Source organism: Fundulus heteroclitus, chromosome 1 (genome assembly GCF_011125445.2).
Source record: "Fundulus heteroclitus isolate FHET01 chromosome 1, MU-UCD_Fhet_4.1, whole genome shotgun sequence".
NCBI lineage: Eukaryota > Metazoa > Chordata > Actinopteri > Cyprinodontiformes > Fundulidae > Fundulus > Fundulus heteroclitus.
In genome coordinates this window covers 2,727,316-2,739,032 of record NC_046361.1, presented here as the reverse complement: position 1 = coordinate 2,739,032, position 11,717 = coordinate 2,727,316, and the positions used below count along the sequence as shown (strand labels likewise).

The 11,717-nt window shown below is 41.6% G+C and overlaps 1 protein-coding gene across 1 annotated transcript; it reads left to right on the top strand.

The window, feature by feature from the left end:
- Window positions 1-2,824: 2,824 nt before the first annotated feature.
- Window positions 2,825-11,575, top strand: pofut1 (protein O-fucosyltransferase 1). The gene is made up of 7 exons (XM_012877594.3): window positions 2,825-3,004; window positions 3,385-3,506; window positions 5,417-5,599; window positions 6,571-6,683; window positions 6,852-7,044; window positions 8,559-8,801; window positions 10,901-11,575. Exons 1-7 carry the CDS (start codon window positions 2,875-2,877, stop codon window positions 11,093-11,095), a joined length of 1,179 nt encoding a protein of 392 aa, XP_012733048.2. The 5' UTR covers window positions 2,825-2,874; the 3' UTR covers window positions 11,096-11,575.
- Window positions 11,576-11,717: the final 142 nt, after the last annotated feature.

Here is an 11,717-nt window from a genome sequence, read left to right as displayed (position 1 = left end):
GATATATTCAATAAATTAGAATTTGCATTCTGATGAGGCCCGTTGGTCAGATTAAAAGTACCAAAACATGTAAGCAGGCATTAAGTACTTTTTGTTAAGCCCACACTTCTCTGTTAGAACGTGCTTTTATTAGTCCTATGCAATATTCTAATTTTAAATATGTGTTTTCATTCAACAGAGTGGAAAATTATTGTATTTAGCTATGTATGATGTCTCACTTGGTGAATTGAGTTTTTTATACACACACATATATATATATATATATATATATATATATATATATATATATATATATATATATATATATATATATATATATATATATGCAGTAGGGCTGATGTACATACAGTATATAGGACAATCCATAATTTTCATCTCTGATTTGGCAAGTGAGGATGGAATGAAATCAGCATTATGCTTGTAATGTGTCTCTGCATATAATGTGTACTTTTACTGTAAGACGTCTTCAATCTTTCTCAGTCTTTCATGTGTTTCCGCTCTCTGTCATTCAGGTAAAGTCAAAGCCTTTTCCTTCTGTTCATATTTTGTCACCTTGTCCAAAAATAAATGTGTGATTTCACATCCTTCTTTTAGCAGAGCTCTGTCAAACCTTTAACACTTTGTCAGTTTAAATTGAAACCTACAATCCACACACACACCAAGCAGTGGCTTACTAGGAGATTCAGCATTTATCAGTTTGAGTTTAGAAACCCTGCGATTTTAAGGCAGGGCAAGCTTACTTGTGTAGTACATTTCAGTGACGAGGCAATTCAAAGTTCTCTGGATATTTAGCATATTCATGAACATCCTTTTCTTCTGCTTGAGATAAAAGTAACAAAAACATAAAGACTGTTGATTTAGCAGTTTTTTGTAACATCATCAACTGTCTCAGCGGAAAAGGCAGCACAGTGATGAAATCTATATATGTTGATTTAGAATCCAAGGATTTAGAATGATTAAATAAAGAGTTGTTTTTATGTTTACGCGCCCAAGGTTCAGAAGGAAAACTTGTCATATTTGTTTTGAGCAGGCAACAATTATCAGTTATCAACCTCACTAACAGACCTGCCAGAAGAAAGAAAAATATATGTTAAAATATATGAAGAGAAACAGAACATTTTTCAGGTATCAAAATTCTAGCCCAGGACTTTCTACGCTGCTGTGTTTGCTATAAAAATGAGAAGATGATAAAAAGTACTTACAAATACATAAAAGCATTACATTGTCTATTTGTCCTCTCTATGCTTTCATTGTCCCTATAATATCGTTGATACTCTGACAGTCGGATGGCAAAGCTCTTCCTCTGTAACTTTGGGAGTCTGAAGCTGAACCGTTTTAGGAACCAATGAAATGGTCCCAGAAAAAGATGAAGACTAAAGCAGGAAAACATTCAGGTACAAATCTGAAACGGTATGATGTCATTTTAGCACGGAAAAAAGGAGATTTGGAGCGTGTCCGGTTGTGTTCCTTTTCTGTTTAAATGAAATGAAGTTGGAACCTTTTGGTGCTGTATGTGCCGCTATCTGCCAGGCGGTGGCAGTAATGAGCTTACAGCGGCTTTACCGGCTCACAAAGAGCTGCAGAACAAAACAGCGGTAGACATGGGAGAAATGCCGTTAGATCGAAGAACAAACTGCAAAACCTGGATCATCCAACTCGAGAGATTTTAAAGAGAAAAAGAAAAGAAAAGATACAAAATGTTTTGGATGGACCATTGGAAGGAAGACTTTCAAATACAAAATGTAGAAATAAATCCCAGCTGATGCCCTGGTTTTTACCGGAAGCAATAGTAGATATGAATTTTTTGGAAGAGAAAAAGGAAAGGACGTGCATTTTACAGTGAAATTCAGTACAGGAATATATAAACAGCTTATTCATTCATTCAGATGCATGCAGATGCATCAAAAATAAAGGAAAAAGTAGGAGTGGCAGTCATAGTACCTGAATTTCAAGTAGAAATTGGAAAACGAACAACTGATGGTTCATCTGTTTACACAGGAGAAATATTGGGAGTTTCGTTGGCAGTACAGTGGGCGGAGAACATTGGGCATTTAAAAACAATTATTTGCACGGATTCAAGTTCTGTAATAATGAGTTTAAAACATGATCATTTAGAAAGCAGACCAGAATTGTTATTAGAAATACAGTTTACATTATTCAGAATACAACAGATGGGTTTAACAGTAATATCTGTATGGATACCAGCACATGTTGGATTGAAATTAAATGGCAGAATATCAGTGATATCGGTAAATCAGACGCAAAGAGTACAAAAACTGAAGCTAGAATGGCAGAAAAGATGGGACAGAGAAAGCGAAGAAATATGTATTTGTAGGATCAAAAGGTCAGTTGGCACATCAGAAATGGAAGAAGGAACAGAAAGGAGGTAATGGGTAATAAAAAGATTAAGATTTGGACACACCAGCCTGAACAGTACACTTTTTAAAAAACAGAAACATAATGCAAGAAATGTGACCATTGCGGTGAAAATTAAACAATTGAACGTGTTATATTAGATTGTCAAAAATATCGAATAGAAAGAAGTTTTATGAGGAGAGAATTTGAGATTAAAATGGAAAGAAGTTTCACGAGGAGAAGATTTATAAAATGAAAGAAACATTTAATATAATATATATTACAAAGAAATTTATGAAGCAAACAGATAAAAATTATTATGAGATTTTCAAAAAGGACTTAATTGTTTAATAGAATCTGATTATATATATTATGTAATTTAAAGATTAATCCATCGCGAACCACACTCCATACCTGTCGATGGCGGTAATGCACAACTCAAGTTTTTTTTTGCCAACCGCCACAAAAACAGAAGAAGAAGAAGCTGCAGCACAAGCAGCGGAAGCGCAATGAAGCACGATGGCGCTCAGCAAGCGAGCCGCCGTTGTTGTCAGAGTCAAACTTGTCCTTCTTCTCCGTGTGTGTCTGCTCTCTGGGGAAGAACTGACGTGGGATGACAGCGGCTACGTGCTGTACTGCCCCTGCATGGGTAACTCTGCTCACAGCTTGACGTGTGGCCTTTATTCTGCCCAAACGCACCGTTACACTCTCACAAGTTCAGAGGATGCAACCAGGAGGGTTAACGCGTCTCATTAGTGCGCGTAGAGGTTTAGCCCGCTGGCTCCTAGGAGCGTGTCTCCGGGCCCCTAGGAGCGTGTCTCCGGGCCCCTAGGAGCGTGTCTCCGGGCTCCTAGGAGCGTGTCTCCGGGCCCCTAGGAGCGTGTCTCCGGGCCCCTAGGAGCCTGTCTCCGGGCTCCTAGGAGCGTGTCTCCGGGCCCCTAGGAGACGGGGGACCGGGTGATTATGAGGGGCTGCTCCCGGTTCCCCCTCAGCGGTCTGAGCTCATACAGTCCCCATCTTGTCCCGCAGGTCGCTTTGGGAACCAGGCAGACCACTTCCTGGGATCTCTAGCCTTCGCTAAGATGCTGAACCGAACCCTCGCGGTTCCTCCCTGGATAGTGTACCGCCACCACACCCCCCCTTACACCAACGTAAGTACCGCTGGGAGCTCCCCGCAGGCCGGCCAGGTTCTGCCTCCTCTCTGGGTGCTCTGCCTCACAGCACACACTCCCAGTTCTGGTTCTAAAGTCCAGATCTGGTTTCTAGAGCAGATCAAAGGCATCATCTCCCAGAACTGTTCGCCTGTGATCTCTTGACCGATCCGTTGTCTGTAAAAGACAGTGAGCTCTTTGCTTTGATGATACATTTTACCCAAGCTTGACTAACTTGATTACTTTTCATGCCTTGGCAAAACTTCCCTGACACAGAAAAGAAGAAAATTGAACTTTAATTGGATATAAAAAAGATTTGTCTTAACATTTTAACAAAGGATGGTTTTATTTAAAACCTTCTCAAAATAAAAGGAAAAGCCTTTGTTGCTTGTAACAAACTAGCGTCTTTTGTTTTGCTCACAATTAACCGATCTGTTGTAAGTTTAGCTTTTGTCTGGTTTTAAACTGCTGGATTTTACTGAGATTTTGTTTGTCAACTACATTTGAATGTTTTTCGGTCCAATTGTAAAATCTTTTTCATTTCTTGCCGTTCTGTCTCCTCTGTCATCCCTTATGTTGACGTTTTTTTCCACATAGCTCCAAAACACATGAGCTCCATCTCTGCCAAAGGATCTCAGTCTCTTTGAATGTTTCCACCCACCGGCATCGCTTCACAACTAAAATGAGATCTGATTCCATTTCCTGAACTTCCACATTTTCTTCTTGTTTTTAATTGTTAGTGAACTTTAGATCAGGTCTTTTTGTAGCTTTAATATGGTTTTTTCCTCCAACCAAATGAGCCCTGCCCGGCCCCTTTGCTCTGCGAGCCCACCCTCAGTTTCCTAAAGCATCCTGGGATCTCACCAGACTGACTTGTATGATATAAATGAGCAGCTAACCTGTTCAGAGGGGTCTGGCTGGGTTGAGGGTGGAACTATGACCACGCGCTTACTTTTCTGTGACGTCAGCATCTAAACTTTATTTTTTTTTTTACCTTTTTCCTGATAAATAATAACCTTGAAAAGACAGCTTGGTGTTCTATGGGTTCCACCGTGTGGTCAGAGTAATGAGAGTGAATCGTGCCGTGAGTGAAGCCTCGTCAGAACGCAGCGTGAGATAAAGTGACGTCATTATCAGGTTGCTGGGATATTTGAGTCACAATTGTGTTGCTTCATTAGAGCACAGCAGCATAGTTATGTAGAAAAATAGGGACGGGCGATATGGACTCAATATTTTTAGGTTGAATGGTGATATACGATTGTTATCTCTAAGTGTTTTTCTTTTCATGAAGTAATTACAGCACTGCAAAAAGGGAACTAAAAGTAAAATTTTCTTAAAATGTGTATATTTTTCCTTGATTTCAGCAGCTGAATAAGATTATTTGCCAATGGAATGAGAATTTCTAACCCTAAAATAAGATAATTAGCTAAACTGCACTTGAAATAAGATGATAGAGATGAATAGTTTTTATTTTAAGTACAAAACTCTTATTCCATTGGCAAATCGTCTGATTTACCAGCTCACATCAAAGAAAAATACACTTATTTCATAAGGTTTTTTTTTACCTACTTTTAGTTCCCTTTTTGCAGTGAAGGCATCTCTGAACCAAAGCTTTATCTCACAGGCACATTTTTTTTTACACCTGTAGATAAATATCATAAATGGCTGGAATACATAACAGTATATTTTTTAACGCAATATAGATCTTGCTATGGAAAGAAATAGTTTAAACTTATATTGCTATTAATTTTTTTTTTTTTTTTTACCCAGCCCGACCGTTGCAGCCTAAGTTATGTGGCCGTCAAACTCACGTCACATCTTCTGATGCAGCTCCAACAAAAAGCTAATATGCAAGAGTGCTAGAGATGCGCCGCTCCAAAGGTTTATTTTATTTTTTCTCTCCTGTCCAGGTCCATGTTCCGTACAGAGAGTTCTTCCAGTTGGAGGTGCTGTCTGCATACCACCGTGTGGTCAGTTTGGAGGACTTCATGGAGGTGCTGGCTCCCAAATACTGGCCCCCGGGACAGAGGAGGGCCTACTGCTTTGAGAGCGCTGCACAGCGCAGCGCAGACAAGAAGTCCTGCCCTATGAAGGTTGGATTGGGAGATGAGACGGATAGAGTGGCTGTGAAAAGGCAAAACTATTCCGCCCCCTTGGCTTTTTAACTATTTTGACATGTTCCAGCCTGTCAGTGCTTAAAATTAAAATGCATTTTAAGCCTTTATTGTGATGGATCTGCACAAAATAGTCTAAGATGGTGAAACGAAATGAAATGATCTATATTTGAAAGAAAATTTTAAAAACCTGAAAATTGGCGTGTACATACAGTATGTATCTAACGCCTTTGCTATGAAGTCCCTAAAAAGTTCTGGTGCCATAAGTGTCACATGACCTGTCAGCATAAACAGCTTCTCTGAAAGGCCCCAGAGGCTGCAGCAGCACTAAGCAAGAGGCATCACACCATGAAGACCAAGAAGCTCTAAGAGCAAGTCAGGGTGGGGTTATAAAAAAATATCCAGATTTTAGATGCTCCTCTGGAGCACCATCAGATCCGTCATCATCAAATGGGAAGCCCCTGGTACCACAACAAACCTGCCCACCAGAACTCAGACTCCTGAAGCACGCTGCTGAAGAAACACCTGGGTGGCTAAAGGGGAAATATTTAAATGTAATTGAATGGCCTAGTCAAAGTCTAGACGCCAGTCCAATTGAGAATCTCCCTGTGGTTAGTCCCTGTTCACTAGTGAAAACCAAACATGAAGGAGCAGTTTAGCCTTGAGGGAGGGGCAGAAATGAGCTCATAGAGACTGAGAGCTGGAATGGCTGCAAAAGGCTCCACAAAGTACTGACTAGGAGGGTGAAATGTGATCTGGTCCTATTTGTTGTTTATCAATACAAAAAACATCCAAGAGGCGTGAATACTTTTGCAAGGCAGCGTAGCAGGATGGATCCATCCTGACAGTGTTTGACCCCCGGGATGCATGTGAAGTAGCAGATCTGGAGTCAGATGTCTAACTGAGCAGCAGCCGTCCAACCTGGACTCTCGCTTCTGATTTGTTTCCAGGACGGAAATCCTTTCGGTCCGTTCTGGGACTACGCCGGCGTGGAGTTTAACGAGTCGGTTCTGTTTGGAGGGATTTCCTTCAGTGCTTATCATAAACCTCAGTGGATGAAGAAGTAAGAGCTATCTGTACATTTCAGGGTAATGTGGAACATTTTGTGTTGGTAGTTTGACCTGTAAAACTGATCTAGAAACCTCGGTCCATTTTAAGTGATTTGACCTTCATCGTTATTTGAACAGCACCTGTTAATTAGAGCTTTTCTCCCCCTCTCTGGTTGGAACAGATTCCCGCCGTCTGAGCACCCGGTCCTGGCGCTGCCCGGAGCTCCGGCCCAGTTCCCGGTGATGGAGGAGCACGTGGGCTTGCAGCGTTACGTGGTGTGGTCAGAGAAGACGGTGAAGGAGGGAGAGGAGCACATCGCCGCCCTGCTGGCCAGACCATATGTTGGCATTCACCTGAGGATCGGCATCGACTGGGTCAGATAAGCCTCAGCAGAGGGGAGCGTTTTCTAGATCAGTGGGTCACGGTTGTCCTAAGTTAGAGAATCTGACAATAAGCAGGCTTCTTCAGAACCTGCCAGGGTTCCTAAAGAATCTGCAAAAACCTGCAAAAGTCTGAATTATTTCAGTATTTTCCATGTTTGGGCAGATATGGAAACTTCTTTCCTTCCTCCCTCGTGTCCTTCTGTCCATCTTTTCCCTTGTGATGTCTTTCCTTTCATTTATCCTTCTGTTCTTCCTTTTCTCCTGCATCTATTTATCACCTACTTACTTAACTTACTGTTATAGATCACTTTTTCCGCCCACAGCAGATGCATCTTTCCAGCTGTGGCCAGTAACAGTAGTGGGAAAAATGTGATGAAGAAAAATATGGAATTATTCTGATATCAACATTCCAAGAAGAATCAAAAGTCTTTATTGTCATTATGTGTTACCATAACAAAATTTTTGAAGAGGCAGACACCGGCTCAGAATGTGCACAAATTACATATAACACACAGGACAATCTTTCCAAATAAAACCTTTTCTTCAAACAATTGACTGCTCTTGCCATCAACATTCCCTGAGGGGCTTAAGCGTGGATATAGTCCTTAGCTGCTAATAGACTCATTTTTGAGTCAGTCAGTTGCAGTCTACAGAACGGTGTAATAGTAAAAACGCAGAATTGTCCCAATTCTGCGTTTTTACTATTGGGCTGAGTCAGGCTGATGAAGAACAAAATGAACAACAAAAAGGAAAGAGAAGCATTACAGAGACAGAGGGAAAACATTACAGGGCAAGCACATTGCATTAGAATAGTAGCAGCAGCCCACGATATCAGACAAGTTGGACTACAAACTTCCACATTAACATTTAAAGGCAGCTCTAAACAAATTTAAAGGATCTCAGGCTTTCCGCACTTTTACAGTTTTCTGGATGTTTGTTCCAGATAAGTGGAGCATAGGAACTAAATGCTGCTTCTCCGTGTTTGGTTCTGGTTCTGGTTCTGCAGAGTTGGCTGGAGTCAGAATACGTGAGCAGTCTGGAGGGTTGATACACTGATAACAAGTCTGTGATGTATTTGGGCGCTAAGCTATTCAGAGATTTATAGACAAACAGAAGGATTTTAAAGTCTATTCTCTGAGATACAGGGAGCCAGTGGAAGGACTTTAGAACTGGGGTTATGTGCTCTACTTTCTTAGTCTTAGTGAGGACGCGGGCAGCAGCGTTCTGGATCAGCTGCAGCTGTCTGACCCACTTTTTAGGCAGACCTGTGAAAACTCAGTTGCAGTAATCAATTCTACTAAAAATAAACGCATGGATTAGTTTTTCCAGATCCTGCTGAGACATCAGTACTTTAATCCTGGAAATGTTCCTCAAGTGATAGAAAGCTGAGAAACTTTTCAAACATTGAGCTTTTGCCGTTGGGTAGATCTCAGATGAAATCTGCCCTTTTTCACATAACCTTCAGATTTTTTACCTTTACCTGGAGTCTCTTGGTCCTCTTCCAGCAAAACGCCTGCAGACTGCTGGAGAGCGGCGACACCGGCCCTCACTTCATGGCCTCCCCTCAGTGTGTGGGCTACAACCGCCAGGCGGCCCTCCCCCTCACCATGACCATGTGCCTGCCTGACCTGGCAGAGATCCGCAGGGCCGTCAAACTGTGGGTGAAGAGGACCGCCGCTCGCTCCGTCTACATCGCCACCGACTCAGAGTCCCACAGCAAAGACATCGAGAAGCTCTTCAAGGGCAAGGTGGGTTTGTCTGGGATTTCTACAAATCTCTCATCAAACTTCTAGTCAGCAATTTTAGTTTATTTTCTTACAACAGCAAACTTGATTCACTCAAAGTCTTTATATTAGCTTTTATTTCCTAAATAAAAGCTAATATTCCAAAACAAAACCATTATCTCACTGTATTAGAAAAAATACTTGGTTGTTTAAATAAAATCAGTGCGTGCATTTTTTTTTTTTTAACAAATTCAAACATTAAACTGTATAAAGTAGGATTAAGCATGAGTCACTGAACTAACATTTAGTTGAATAATCACTGTTTGCGGAAACACATCTGTACCACATGGAGTCCAACACCTTCCAGCTTAGAACCTTAAACTACGTTCCACCGTTCCTCTGGAGTTCTTGGTTTGTTGGATGCCACCTCAGGTTCTCTTTGGCCTTTACATCACACTGATCACTCTTGGTTAATTTGGTTCTCCTGGAACCAAGGTTCTACTCCTTCCTGGTCAGCGTGGGGTCGTTGTTCCGTAGACAGCCATTTAATTGGCATTTCCTCTCTCGGCCTGAGGCTCAATGAGCTCATATTGTACCAGTACAGTCCAGAAGATGTGATTTTCTTTTTTTTGTGTGTTTGTGTGAAAAGGTTGATTTTTTTTTTTTTTTTTTTTCAGAAAAGGAAACTAATATTAAATAAATTAGTTATAGATAGAGTAAAATATCTCAAGTCTTGATTGTTTGCAATTTTCACAGTTATGGCTGTCATAACTGTCAAAATTACAAACCCCAAATTCATTGGCTGGGAAAATTAGAATATTGTAAAGTTACATTATACTCATAAAAAGTTTAGTGGAAGGAAAAAGTGTGGGAAGAAAAGGTGCTCCTGCAACCACAGCCTTGAGAGGATTGTCAAGAAAAATCCATTCAAGAATGTGGAGGAGCTTCACAAGGAGTGGACGGAGGCTGGATTCAGCACATCAACAGCTACTACGCACAGACCGATCATACACAGGAGCTATGAAGATCACACTCCTCACGTCAAGCCGCTCCTGAACCAGAGACAATTTCAGAAGCATCTTGTCTGGGCTAATGAGCCAGGAACTGGATTGTTGTCTGAAAGCAGAGTGTAGAGCCACAGACTTGAAGTCCAGTGGTCTGCTGGTTCTGGTCCGCAGGGTTTTCTGAAGTTCACCGTCAATGCAGTCGTTGATTGGCCAATAACCTAAAAATAGAAAATCTCTGGGCTTTTGTCAAGAGGAAGATGAGAGACACCAGACCCAACAAAGCAGGAGCCCTGAAGGCAGCTATCAAAGCAACCTGGGCTTCCTTTTATGGCCCGTCACATCGTGGTGCGTCAACCAATCAGGGACTGGTTGCAGGTGATCCCTCTCCCCAGCAGGAACCTGGACAGACGGAAGTGTCGACCGTGATCCAGCTGTAGCTCCTGGACTCTGCGAACTGGGAGCATCTCTGGAGGATCTGGTGGAACCGCCGTTGTTCTGCTTTCTCCATTAAATACAGCGCCGTGACTTGCTTGGTCCGCTCTGTTGAGCTGGACAGACAAGCGTATAGAAGCTCCTCCCACACTGCAAAAACTAAACTAAAAAGAAGTCAACTTTTCTTAAACTGAGTGTATTTGTCCTTGATTTGAGCACGCAAATAAGATGATCTGCCAATGGAATAAGATTTCTGCACTTAAAATAGGGACAACTCATATCCATCATCTTATTTCAAGTACAGTATATCTAATCTTATTTTAGGTGTCAAAATACTTATACAGATCATCTTACCTGCTCAAATCAAGGACAAAGACACTAAGTTCAAGAAAATTTTACTTCTTTTTAGTTCTGTTTTTGCAGTGTATCTGAGGACGTGGTCACTGTTTATGTCTGTGAAGAGTCTTAGCGACCATCACTGTGCAGTTCAGGTGGAAGTTTAGCAGGAATAACATTCAGTCTTTGTCTTCTCCTACTTTAGTTTTTTCTTTTTAGTTGTATGCTTGTGTGTTCTGGCGTCATTGTCTGTGGTTGAGCACAGACAATGTGCCTTCTAAACACAGCCCATCCTTTTCCCTCCTGCCTGTCTTCTCTAACAGCTGACCTCCCTGGGTGTTTCCGCAGGTAAAGGTGGTGAGCCTCCAGCCGGACTCAGCCCAGACGGACCTGTACATCTTAGGACAAGCCGACCACTTCATTGGGAACTGCGTCTCCTCCTTCTCCGCCTTTGTGAAACGAGACAGAGACGTCCACGCCCTGCCGTCCTCTTTCTTTGGCATGGACACGCTCGGGAAAGTGAATCCCAAAGAAGAACTGTGAGCTGCGGACCATAACAGCGGAGTACGATAGTTAGCTGGACCGTCAGGTTCTTTTACGTGAAGCAGGCCGGAGTAAGGAAGGTCCCTGGGCTGTAACATGAGAGAGATGAGGAGGAATGGTTGTCAATTGGAGCCAATTTACTGGAAATAGTTTTTCATTTTACACATTCCTGGATTTTAGAGCCTCTGCTGAACTTTCACCATCTAGCTTTTGGCGCAAGCTTATTAGGGATTACATCAATGTTGTTTGGACATTAGCAGGATGTTAGTCCACCTCACCGTCCGTTATCTAGCCTTTAGGGAAAGCAATAAAAACACTAATAATAACTAAACCCAAATTACAAACCCTCTGAAGAGAGTCTTGTTGTGAAGAAATCTTTCACTGATTTGATTTTATTGAATTCAAACCATGATGGAAATGTTGACAAAGAAATTATTTTTTTTCTCTTTCACCAATAAATCAGTATTTTTGTAAGGATAAGTGTTTGTTTTTAACTTTCATTTAAGGCTCTGTGTTCATTTCCATCAGCTGATTTCTTTGGTTATGCTGGAGAAGAGCAAGACGATCTGGCCAACGTTTCCTATAGATGCCTTAATTTCCCCCTTCACTTCAACATGCAGAA